General features: G+C 40.6%; 1 protein-coding gene across 1 annotated transcript in view; it reads right to left on the bottom strand.

Annotated features, from left to right (window-relative positions):
- Window positions 1–3,986: 3,986 nt before the first annotated feature.
- LOC101398395 (solute carrier family 28 member 3-like) overlaps window positions 3,987–12,956 on the bottom strand; it is a 95,154-nt gene continuing 86,184 nt past the window's right edge. The window contains exons 13-18 of the mRNA XM_087444848.1: window positions 11,166–11,334; window positions 10,572–10,769; window positions 6,253–6,334; window positions 5,429–5,527; window positions 5,077–5,197; window positions 3,987–4,197 (exon numbers count right to left, since the gene is read on the bottom strand). Coding sequence (XP_087300974.1) covers window positions 4,077–4,197; window positions 5,077–5,197; window positions 5,429–5,527; window positions 6,253–6,334; window positions 10,572–10,769; window positions 11,166–11,334 — 790 coding nt within the window. The 3' untranslated portion in view covers window positions 3,987–4,076. The remainder of the gene's footprint in view (window positions 4,198–5,076; window positions 5,198–5,428; window positions 5,528–6,252; window positions 6,335–10,571; window positions 10,770–11,165; window positions 11,335–12,956) is intronic.

The following is a 12,956-nucleotide window of genomic DNA, read 5'->3' as shown; positions in this document are numbered from 1 at the left end:
TCAGTGACCTCAGACAACCGAGCAAACACACAGGAAACACATGGACATCCCATCTTTGCCGTCCTAGAAGACTATGGGTGGGGGGATGGAGGATAAACTGTGGGGATCAAACAGCCCTCCACCTTCTCTGTCGGCTAAAGAAGAGTGAAGACATCACCACGCACCAAAAACCTCCATCAAGTGGTTTCGCTGGGAGGAGGGACACTTCTAGCCAGCCCAGAGCCACTCAGCACATTCACAGGGGATTGAGAAGGTTTTGGAGGCAACAAGCCCACAGTGCTCACCAGCTCATTTACCTGGTCCTTGCCCTTACTGTCTTTTCTCAGGAATAGTAACCCCCTCCTCAGTTCAAGGATGGACAATATTAAAAAAAGAAATCAGCGTGGGAATTACGTGTACATGTTGCACTAAGAATATCACACATACAGAGGTGGATGAAGAAAACACATCAGAAAGTTTATACCACAAAGCAGATGAAAATTAAGAGAACATATTTTTCTAAGAAGCAATCTGGCTACATATATTAATACCAAATATATACACATACTTCACCTAGGAAATCATACTATAGAATTTCACTATCCAATATGGTAGCCACTAAAACTTGAAATATGGAACTGTTTCATATATGGAACTGAGGACCTAAAATTTTAATTTAAACATGATACTCATTTCAGTTGGAAATGGAAGTTTCCATTGGAAAACTTTTAAGTGTGTTTGGAACAACCTGGGTATGTAAATTTACTTTTCAACTTGTAAATTTTATGAAATCTGAGTACAGATCAAGTATTGCCAATGAAAACTTAGTGTCTCAAGATATGCTCTAAGTATAAAATATACGTTAGATTTTAAAGACTAAATAAATAAAATGTAAAATATCTCATTGAAATAATATCTCGGATATATTGGGTTAAATATATTGTTAAAATTAACTTTACCAGTTTGTACGTTTTTAATATGGCTACTAGAAAATTTTAAATTACATGCAACTTGCACTGTATTTCATTCAGACAGCACTGCTAAAGAAAATAAAACAGCAGTATGTAAAGTAAACGGGCAAACACTGTTCAAAGTAGCCAAAAAACAAAACAAAAACAAACTGGAAACAAAGTGAATGCTTGTCCATAGAGGAATGTCTCATACATACACATAATACCTCAGGGGCTATTATGAAACCTTTGAAAAGAATCGAGTTTGCTGGCGATCATGAGGGCAAACAACTGATACACTTAAACTGTTCTGTACCCAGAAACCATTCTTTTTTTCACTTTCAGAACAGTATTCAACAAATTACATGAGATATTCAACTCTTTATTATAAAATAGGCTTTATATTAGATGATTTTTCCTAGCTGTAGGCTAATGTAAGTGTTCTGAGCATGTTTAAGGTAGGCTGGCCGGTGATAATGTTTAGTAGGTTAGCTGTATTAAATGCATTTTTCACTTACAATATTTTCAACTTACGATGGGTATATAAGGAAGTAACCCCATTGTAAGTAGAGGAAGATCTATATTGCAAAATTACCATCCCAATCATCAATAGAAGGATACGTTTGTAAAATAAGACTTGAACATGAAAAAGTACAGAAAAAAATTACAGTGATGTTAAAAACCATCAAGTTATTTAACCTGGCTTACTTGTGTGTGGTGGGCCAGGGGCAGGAGAGAGGAAGAGGGAAGCAAGTAGAAAGAAAATAAAATGTCTAACTCTCTCCCATCCCCAGCATGTATAGTACCTCATTTATGTAGAATTGTACACACACACACACACACACACACACACAGAGGAAGAGAAGGATAGAGCTGGAAGTATATATAAGGACCTGTAGGACTTTCCAAAGTGTACTGCCAAATGAAAAGAAGTTGAAGGTGATATGTAAAGAGGCTCATTCTATTTTTGTAGAAACAAAAAATTCCCAACATTCTTATATACGTTTGGAGAAAGGTGCATGTGCTAATTAACAATAATCTCAGTGCTGTGTGGTACTAGAAAGAGAGCTGAGGTGAACAAGGTAGGGAGAAAGATATGTGTGTGTGTGTAATATCACCTTTTTTTACAAATGGATATTACTTTTTAATGACAAAGAAGAAAATAGTAAAAGAAGGGCAGCAATTAAGTTTCCCTTGAAATAAAAACAAAAGAACTCAGAGAAGAGTTACAAACATCCAAGGAATAGTAATGGCAACAGACAGAATTTGAAAATTAGTTGGCCAGAGAGGCACACTAGAAACAGCAAAGAGATTCTCTCAGAAAAAGACTCTTAGGAATAAAACGAAATAGAAAAATGCAAAGAATTAAAAGGAGAAAAAAAAGAGTTAGAAAAATAATAGCAATAGCAGACAAAGGAGAACCAATATATGAATTGGCATCCCTGACACACTATGCCATAGGCTTTTATGAAGGCTGATACCAGAACACTGAGAACAAAGGGAAAAGACATGTGAATATATTTTCCTAAAATAAAGTCTAAATACTGAAAGGACACATTGAGTTCCAAGAAAAATTTGATACAAATGATCAATAATTAGAAATATCCTAGTATATTGTACTTCAGAGATTAAGAGTTCTTTGGGCATTTAGCTCCCTCCTTCACCACTACCATCATCAAAAAAAAAAAAAATCAACTATTCACACATGGATTTAAAAAAATTACTCTTGTGCATGAACAAAAACAAACACATATAAATTACTTAAGTTATTCCAAAACCTTTTTCACATGCTTTCTTTTGTATGAATCACCTCTTAATCCAGTCATTACTGTTTGTGTTTTCTCACAAAATCCGGTCTTTACGCTTTTAAGGGTATTGATGATGAGCGTTTCATTAAAGAGCACCCCACCATAGTGTCTAGAATTTTCTTCTGAGACACATTAAGTCTCAGAACCCATTAAGGTCTTTGTTTGATATCCATTAAGGAAGTTTGATGCTGATGCTCTTCTGGAAGTATCAATGGAAGGTTTTCAGATCTCAACCAGGACTTATTTTATTCTTCAAATGGTCCTTATGTGATTTTTTGACTAAAGAGTTGCACCATTTTCCAGTCTTGTCACCAGGAACATAACCAAATTTGCACACGAATAGGCTTACAGTTATGCCCTATAACAGGCTGACTTCTTGAAGGGAGATATGGATATTATGTACTCATGTGGCATATCATATTATTTCTTCAAAACATTCACTATCCCTCTGACAACATAAATCATCTATGGCCATTGACTCACCCTTGTCACATGACTAGCTTTGGATAACAGAGTGTAGTGGAAGTGAAGGGTGTCACTTGCAAGCAGAAGTTTTAAGAGCCATCGTGTGGTCCCCACCTTTCTTTTCCTTCTCCCATAAGACCAATGTGCCCCACATCAGGACTGGCCCTTTAGCTTGGAAATGAAGACAAATGGAGTATGGCCAAAATTGACCCTCAGTAAACACATAATATGAGTGAAAAATAAACTTGTAAGCCTCCAAGATTTTTGAATTTTTTGTTACTGCAGCATACTTCAGCTTAAGCTGACTGGTAAACTAAGCACAAAGGACTTAAAACCTAGCTTTGGAATGGTCTAGGTGCTCTCCTGAAGGGCTCCTGATTTCTGCAGGACTTCCTCAGGGCAGGGAATGAGTGGGTGATATGTGATTGGTCCTCCTCCATGTGAGATTCAAGTTGAGGTTATTTCAGGTCAGCCAGGGTGAATGCACCTGAGCCATTTTTAAAACAAGTCACTCTGGACTACTTAGAGACTCACACTGAGTACAGCTGAGTCATAGCCCAGTTGTTGTGAGCCATCATTTATACTTGTGTTCTGGTTAAATGTTCTGAAATTCTAAGGTCAGAAAACATTTTTGGAACTGGAGATACCACCTCATTTTGGGACACCATAGTAGTTCTCAGTGGGGAAGGGGGTGAGGAGAGGAGGAAGATGCTCTAGATCTGAAGCGTTCATTCCTGATTTTCTTCTTTCCAGTTAAAGCTGATTCCATGGTGGAAGTATCAATCTGTGGAGAATAGTTTTTCTTTTTCTCACCAAAACAGAAGGTTCAGTGTCTGTACTTAGAGTTCTGTTGGAGAACTGGCTGAACTCAAAATTAATTAGGGATCCAACTGCAGTTCAATGCTGGTGAAATCAACAATTCACAGCAGTTCTTCAAAGAATACAGGCTGTGGTCCTCTCCTGGGATGACCTCCCCGGGACCCTTGGCAACAGTGCTGGTAGAAAGTGGAATCAAACAGTTAGCTGAGCCTTAGAAGATGGAAACAGTAGATGCGCAGAAGATGACACATTAAAAATAGAATAGGACTGGGAGATGATATCCCCCCTCACGTTCAGGTTAGGGTGGGTTAAGGACAGAAGTACCAAAGAATTAGTTTTGACTCTCAAATCCTGTTTGGCCTCAAGGACTCCCCCTATTTCCTCTCGAATAAACAAAGAAGGGGTAGAATTAATCCTCATAAAACACTTGCACGTTAAGAAGGGCAGATGGGGTGGGGATAGTGATTTTGCAGATAGAAACTGTACAGGGTGGGGGTGGCTGGTATGGGTCACTGGCAGCCCCTCATGCAGCACAGCCCCTCACCATCACCACGTTGCCTGCATTGCTTGATGTCCTTGAAAGGGAGGCAGCACCTAGTAACCAGTACTAAAATACTACAGTACTAGTTAAGGGGATGGGCTCTGTGGGCAGAAAGACCCAAATTTTCTTGGGTCTTTCTATCTTGATTGTGCTTGCACTCAGTTCGCTTGGGTCAGTGACACAGCCTCCCCAAGTCCTGGTTTTACACAATGCTTAAAAAAGCAACAGTGCCTAACTTACACAGTGTTTGCAAGGTGTAAGTGAGTGAATTAATTCATACCAAGTGCATAATACACAGTGGGGGCATATGAAATGCTTGAGCGGCACTAGATAGTTATGGTTCCTAGTCTTAGCTGAGAAAAGTCAAAATGAAAGGTGGTTAGAATTGCCATACACGTTCTTATATTTAAATAAAGTAAGAGTTATGAAGTTATAAAAACAAGTGGAAGGGGTCTTTAGGTCTAATTTTTAATTAATAACTGATAGAAAGAAGTTATAATCAAGAACACAATACCTGCTCAATAGACTCTGGCAACAAGACACTACATCAGTTGTGTTTTTAGGTGAGCTGGAGCTGAAGGCATTCTCTAGAATGTGATGGCAGTTGGTGTCTACAGGAGTGCTGGAGAGTATGCCTAGAAGTGGAACAGAGGGCCACTGATTTTATTAACTAACGAAGTCACTGAACTCTCCTTCTGTTCTTAGCTTCTCCACCACGCTCCACACATTTCACTTCACAATATACTTAACCGCGGCTCTGCCTCTCAGCTCTCTGCACAGCACATGCTGGATATGCGGGTTGGAGGCACTGCCCCCCTGAAAGCTGCAGGCACAGGGAGACAGGACACAAAGACCGGAAGCAGTACCTGCGATGCAGGCTGTCATGAAGCTGGCGATGGTCCCTGCAATCAGAGCTCTCACTGCCCCTGAGGCGATGTCATGCTTTCTGGAAGGAGCCATGGGTGCTGGGATACGTGGAAGCAAGTAAGAGAGGTTAATGTGGAGGCTTATTGATTAGATTCCAAATTCCCAGCCTCTGAGAATTGTTCTGGGGCTGGAGTCTCAGATCAGCTGACTTTTCCTTTTCTTAAAACTTAGCTGGGAAATTCAAGATTCAAGAGGTTAGTAATGAGCTCCACATCCAGAGAAGTTCTCTGGTGTGGAAGGAAAAGAAGTTTGTCCACACTGAAAGGCCCAGAGGCTTCCATTCTCTACAGAAGAAACAAGTCCTAAGTTTCATCCAAAGGGCTCACACAGCATGTTGAGGGCTGGGCAAGGCAAATGCATCACAAGGGAGGATCCCAAACATCTGCAACTCATCTGTAACCATCCACTTCTGTGCCCATGACAGACATCACCAACAAATCACAGCATTTTCCCACTTCCACTGGACCTCAGAATCCTTCTCCAGGTGGCCATTATACATATATTGGAACTGGCATGCAAAATGGAACCTATGTGTCACCCCTGGCTGGAGAAGCACCTGTACACTTGGGCAAATTCTTCCTGATGTTAGCTTGGGTCTACATAGGGAAACTATATTGCAGAAAAGGATAAAAAATAGACCCCAAAGGATTTATTGCTATTGCAGGGCCTTCTTTTCCTGACATGAATAATGTCACAGAGCAACGTGGAGATCTGAAGCATGTTTACATCACATCTGTTGTTGAAGAATATTCTTTTCACTTACTGAGTGCGCCGATCACTATTCCTAGGGAAACGATATTGGCAAAGTCACAGAGAGCGTAAGTGGCAATTGTCTCAGAACGAATCTGTAAATAAGCATAAACACACAGATGCATACAAGGTGTGACTCAGCTTAGTAAATCTTATGTCTTAACCAGGCTTCCTATTCTGACTAGGGGATTGATACTGCCAAATAAGTGTACAGTGCATGGTGTCAAACACCTGTTGCTTCCTAGACTCTTTTTTCCATCTCCCCTTGAATTTCGGTGGAGAGAAAGGGGCTGTGTGGATTCAGAGACTCTCTACAAAGGCAGTGGAATTGGTAGTCTTGGCCTCTACAAATGTTACTTTCTGCTGAATGAGAACTTTTACTATTCAATGTGACCTGGCAGCCTGCTATAATGTGCCAGGCACAGGACCAGCTGCTGAAGACACAAAATTGGTCCCAGAAAATAGTCACATTACATTTATTTGACAAAGGACTTATTCAGAAAGTGTAAGGAACTGTTATAACTCAATAATAAGAAGACAAGCACCTAATAAATGAATAAAGGGATTTCACAAAAGACATGAAAATGGCCAATAAGCACACGAGAAGATGTTCGACAGTGCTGGTCACTGGGGAAATGCAAGTTAACACAATGAGATATCACTACACATCCACTAAAAGGGCTAAAAACATGGACAACACTAAGTGTGGGTGAGGACGTGGAGCAACTAGAACTCTTGTACATTGTTGGTGAGAATGTAAACTGACTCAGCCCGTTTGTAAAATACAAACACACTTGACAGTTTCTTATCAAGTTAACATCCCCTGCCTGTAGGACCAGGCAATCCTACTCCTAGGAATTTTCCCAGGAGAAATAAACATATATGCCCCCAAGAGGACTGTACATGAATATTTATAGAAGCTTTATTCCTAATAGTCCCAAGTTGGAAACAACCCACATGTCCTTCAACAGGCAAATGGGTAAACAAATTCTGGATTTCCATAAAATAGAATACTACTACATGCAAGAACATGAATGCTAAGTGAATCCATTTACTAGACTCTAGAACTAGAAATTCTAGAATAAGAAAAAGTAATCTATCATGAAAGAAAGATCATTGGCTGCCTGGGTGGGGGTCAGAGTGGGGGTGGGGGGCTGTTGACTACAACTGGCCATGAGAAAGATTTTCTAGGTGTGATGGAAATGTTCTATATCTTGATTGTTGTCATGCTTACACAGGTGACACATTTGTCAAAACTCACATATACACCAAAAATGGGCCTTTTTTGTATGTAAATTATGCTTCAATAAAAATGATATAATATAAAAGGAATTACATTAGGAAAAAGAAAGCTACAGAAATCACAGGAGCCCTTTCAGTCTGGCCGTGGTGTGCGTTTGCCTTTCTTTGTTCCTCAGCTCTGACCCTCCCATAGGAATGTTAGGTGCCCGCTTGGAAGTGGGAGAATGGACTGTGCTCTCACAGGGCCATGAGAAGATGGAAAGTGAATTCGTCGAAGTGTGAGCGTGGCCCTCTACCTCTATTCTGAACTCAAGAGGTGCTGCTCAGGCCAGACAGTTCTTTCTCAGGTTGAGGGACTGACTACAGGAGGCCTGGAAGATCCACTGCACTTCACTGTTCACCAGAGGCACAGCCAATCTGGCAAAAGCATCCACACAATTGAGGCAGTAATTTTTTTTCCCCCAAATCCTGAAAAACCTATGATTTGCTTCAAAGAACAAACCAGGCCAATGCTACATTCAATACTGGTGGTGCCTTTTCTTTCACTAACTGGACGTTTTAAAGCTCACACTCAAGACTCAAGTGGTCCTGGTAAGTTTTTCTTGATAAGGCCCATCTTCTGAGAGCTTTCATGGTTTCTGAGAGCTCCTTTGTTGATGTTTTCATTCAGCGTGCATGTAGCAGACAGGGAAGAAATATTTCAAGTATTTGAGCAGTCCACTGTTTCTGAAAAAGCTCATCCTCATCCCCTGCTCTGTCTAGTGCTTTTCATTTAGTTCTATTTGCTTCAAAAACAGGCAAGCTTATTAAGAGACCATGGTGGGGAGATGGCATAAAGCACTAGAGACTCCTCTTTCTCCTTTCTGGGCATCTGTGGAGGAGGGCACACAGATGTGGCCACGCAGGGTTTTATAATAAGAGGAAAAGGAGGCTGGGATGATTCCCCTTTGTCTTTGCCCATAAATGTGCAAGATTACGTGATGGAAAGAACTGCACTAGGAAATTAATAAGACATCCTACAGCTCTCCTTGCCCATGAGAAAAGATGCCATATGTACAAGGACAGGCATTGTAGTACCTCCAACAGTAAAATACTGGTAAGAGTGTTCATCAGCGAGGCACTGGTTACAATAAATTATGGTGTGCCCATACAATAGAATACTATGTTACAGACACTGGGGGAAAGGCATTCACGATATCTTATCAAGGGCAAGGAACAAGGCTAAGAACAGTGAGCATAATATGGTACAGGGAGAGGAGGCAAGTCGCAGGGAAATAGGGAGGGTGACTCACTTTTCCCTCTACTCCTTTTTGTACCTTTTGAATTCTGCACCATGAAATGTATTACATGTAAACAAACAAGGAAAAAAACATGCGAACTATTATCTTTTAAGAAAGAAAAACTGGAGTAATCAAGTGCCACATACACCTTCTGACCTCTTACCTTAGATGGAGGTCAGCAGTGGGCATAATTCAATGGGTAACACTGGGTTTTTGCCTCATGGACCCAGATCTTACACTACAGTCATGTGGTACCTTTTCCAGGAGACTGTTGGGACACCCCCACCTATTCCTGGTGGTAAACAGAAATTGCAGGAACTCATCCCGATTTTGTTGATTAGATGAGAAATTGGGAAAAACAAAATGCTTTTCCCATTGAGACTCAACAATAACAGAAGCCATTAAGCTCATATTCCTAAACATCCTCTGAGCTCCTGCGCCTAGTTGGGCTCGCCCCCAACCCGAATTAGCTCCACTGTCCTGTCTCTATCCTCTTAATAACCTGCTCACAAACCTGCTCAGCACTGCCAGAACTGTGAGCTTGCTTTGCTCATTAACAAAACTATTTTCTCCTGGCAACTGGCAGTTGGGGATGAAAGACATCTCACTTAATTTAGCCTATTGTTTCCTTTTGGCAGGGAAGCTGGTTTGTGGTGGCATCCAGACAAGGAGGACGTTTGGCCAAGCCCCCTGCGTGGTCAGCTGAAGAATGAACATTGGAGGAACAGGAGAGCTACAGAGCCACTGTTCATATGAGAGGTGTGGGCCAAATGCCCCTGACAATAACACACAAATCAGCACTTTCCTGGAGTATGATGTTATTCTGTGCAATACGTGGGAGTAAATTTGCATGTTTGGTCTTGGGAGGCTGGGAGAGTGGTGGGCTGTTCAGTTGGGCAGTCTCAATTAGAAGCTTGGGCAGCATGCTTCCCCTCCCCTGTCCTTTTAAAGCCTAATATGTGTCTAAGGCATTAATTCCAAAGGGATTGTTTCAATGAGTAATGGTGGTGGTCAGAAATGTTCAGCATTTCCCTAAGAGTTTCCACGTGTGACAATTCTGTTCTTTAGGAAAATAAAAGTTGGAGACTCAGCTGCAAACATGGCCTAAGTAATAGCCTCACCTGAGTTCCCTTATCCCATCCAAGGCCAAGTCCAAGCAGACATGAGCATCTCCTTGCAGGCTATTGACCTGAAGTCCTGACATAGTTATGGGGTGCTTGTCTCAAAGGTTCAGACCAGAGACCCTGAGCTCCTTCTCTTCCCTCATCTACTCGGGGCGCAGCGATTGTGTCTCACTACCTCTTTGGGATGTCCAGGCACTATGTTGCATTTAGGCAGTTTCCCAGAGTTCATAGAATTCCTTAAGCTGAAAGGAAGAGCCCTTCATGATCATTGGACTATGAGTCCCATGAGGGCAGAGGCCTCGTCACTTGTTCAATGCTGTGGCCTCAGTACCTAGGTACATTGCACGCAGAAGGCATTCATAAATGTTTGTTGATGGATTGATTCCAGCTCATATGACTCTGGGTTTGGATCCATGGCACTCAGCAGTAAATGATCACAGTGGTAAGGATTAGCACTGTGGTAAGGATCCACACACACACACAAACACAAAATGATTAATTCAACATCACTGAAAATTATGAGGCGCTATGATCATTATGAGCTACGTGAGCTCTGGGATTTGGTGTCTGTTTTATTCTTTGACATATCCCAGGTGCCTGGTCTGACACACAGAGGCACCAGTAACTATTTGATGAGTGTACATCTGTGATAAAGAAGTACACTGAAAATCAAAATGTTTACTCACCGATATATACTGCTGCACACCATTCACAAATTTGGGTCCAGCCTCTTCCCTTAAATACACCATTTTTGAGAGGCGCTCATAGGCCACAATTTCAGTGAAGAATATCTTATAACCTATGAGTTTGGCAACCATGAAGCTGTCTTGCCAGTCCACTCCCATCATGAAGGAAAAGGGCATGAAGATGTAGGAGCATATTATCTACAAAAACCAAAAATAGACACTTTATTAGAGTAGTGATTTGCTCCCATTCTTCTCCCTCAACCTCATGACAAGATTGTTCCCACCCCCTCTGTGTCTCCTGTAGGCACAGAAATCCCTTCACATGCCCTTGTCCATCTTTATCCATTAGGAGTCAAGGTTAGAATCGGGTCATTTGAAGTAACCTGGATTCTCAGGATGGAGAGAATGATTGTTGGGGGAAGAAGGGTGACAGGAGACAGAGAAAGAAGGTGGGAAGATGGGGGTACATGATGGTCTCGTGCATTGTGTAAGGGTGCACTAGAGGAAGTTAGGGAAGGCAATTCACAAACCCATTTTATTTTTAAACAAAGATAGGCAGAAACAAAATGGAGGAGAAACATAATAGAATTATACCTCGAAACTCAGTTGTGGGTAATCAAACATGTTTCCAAACCAGGACAGGGCTGCATCCGCAAAAGACAACAGGGCCAGGAAGGCAATCAGATTCACAGCGATGTGTGCTACCAGGGAGATGGAAGAGGATGCTCCCTGTGATGCGGCTTCTAGGAGATTCCTCGAATCACTTTATCAAAAAATAGCAATAGCAGAATTACCAAGGAATTGTCAGCGGATGGACCTCACAGGTGAAGAAATGGTATAAACAGAGCTCATTCGTATAGAGAGGTCCATGCCTTGGTCAAAATACTCACCTGAATTCCATGAAATCATGACAGGGTTTATAATTGCTGAGTGTAGGTGAAGGGCATACGGGTGTCTGTTATACTACTCATTTAATTTGGGGGCATTTGTAATTAAAAATTGGTAAAAGATACACTATAGGTTTCAAAAATTATATGTAATGGTGGCTATCAGAGAATATTTATAAAATATTCATGGTATAAGAATTGATAATTCAAGGAAGGCCTGAATATCCATCACCTAAGAAATGGAATATAACCCTCACCTTAGAGTCCCCTGCCTCATGCCCTTCCTTAATCTCATCCTCTTCTCTCTCATCTCAGAGGTACCTGGCCCCCTAAGTTGCTTATCATTCCCTTTCTTTTTAATTTCCCCATATGTCTGCATCCCTAAATAATATGTTATGTAGGTTTACACATTTGCTAACTTTATAACTGGAATCACACATATTCCATATATACAGTCTTTAACAACTTGCTTTTTCATTCATGGTTATGACTTTACCTCCATACAAACAAGGGATGAATCTCAGAAACATGTTGGTTGATGGATTCTGTTATTTAATGAAATACTTCTAAACATCCTAAATCCCTTAGTCCTTTCAACCTTTTTTTCTCTCTTTCGCACAGGGCAAAAGAAAATGAACCAAAGAGGGGTTAAGGATACCTATATCACAGCTTCTTTCCCTATTATATAAGACAATTCCAGAAATGGTCATCCTACAGTTTGGAAAAGTGTTAAATCAAGGCTAAATGAACACTACACTATATTGAAAATAAAATATCTACATTGAAGTCAAGGAAATGTAATGACTTCAAGTATTTAGAAAGGTTTTCATCCAAAGCAATTTTGAGAAAGAAGAACAAAGCTGGAGGCATCACACTCCCTGATTTCAAACTGTACTACAAATCTGTAGTGATCAAAACAATATGGTACTGGCACAAAAACAGACACAGAGATCAATGGAACAGAATAGAGAGCCCAGAAATAAACCCCTGCTTGTATGGTCAATTAATCTATGACAAAGGAGGCAAGAATATACAATGGGGAAAAGACAATCTCTTCAACAAATGGTGCTGGGAGAACTAGACAGCTACATGCAAAAGAATGAAATGAAGACACTTACATCATATACAAAAATAAATTTAAAATGGATTAAAGACATGAATGTGAGACCTGAAACCATAAAACTCCTAGAAGAAAACATAGGCAGTCAGCTCTTAGACATTGGTCTTAGCAATATTTTTATGGATCTGTCTCCTCAGGCAAAGGCAACAAAAGCAAAAATAAACAAATGGAATTACATCAAACTAAAAAGCTTTTGCGCAGAGAAGGAAATCATCAACAAAACGAAAAGGCAACCTACTGAATGGGAGAAGATATTTGCAAATGATATATACAATAAGGGGTTAACATCCCAAATATATAAAGAACTCATACAACTTAATAGAATACAAACAAAAAATCCAGTTTAAAAATGGGCAGAGGACATGAATAGACATTTTT

The sequence above is a fragment of the Ceratotherium simum genome, chromosome 20 (genome assembly GCF_057802395.1).
Source record: "Ceratotherium simum simum isolate JZ-2026a chromosome 20, ASM5780239v1, whole genome shotgun sequence".
Taxonomy (NCBI): Eukaryota; Metazoa; Chordata; class Mammalia; order Perissodactyla; family Rhinocerotidae; genus Ceratotherium; species Ceratotherium simum.
The sequence above is the reverse complement of the archived record's forward strand: the minus strand, read 5'-3'. Positions and strand labels throughout refer to the sequence as shown.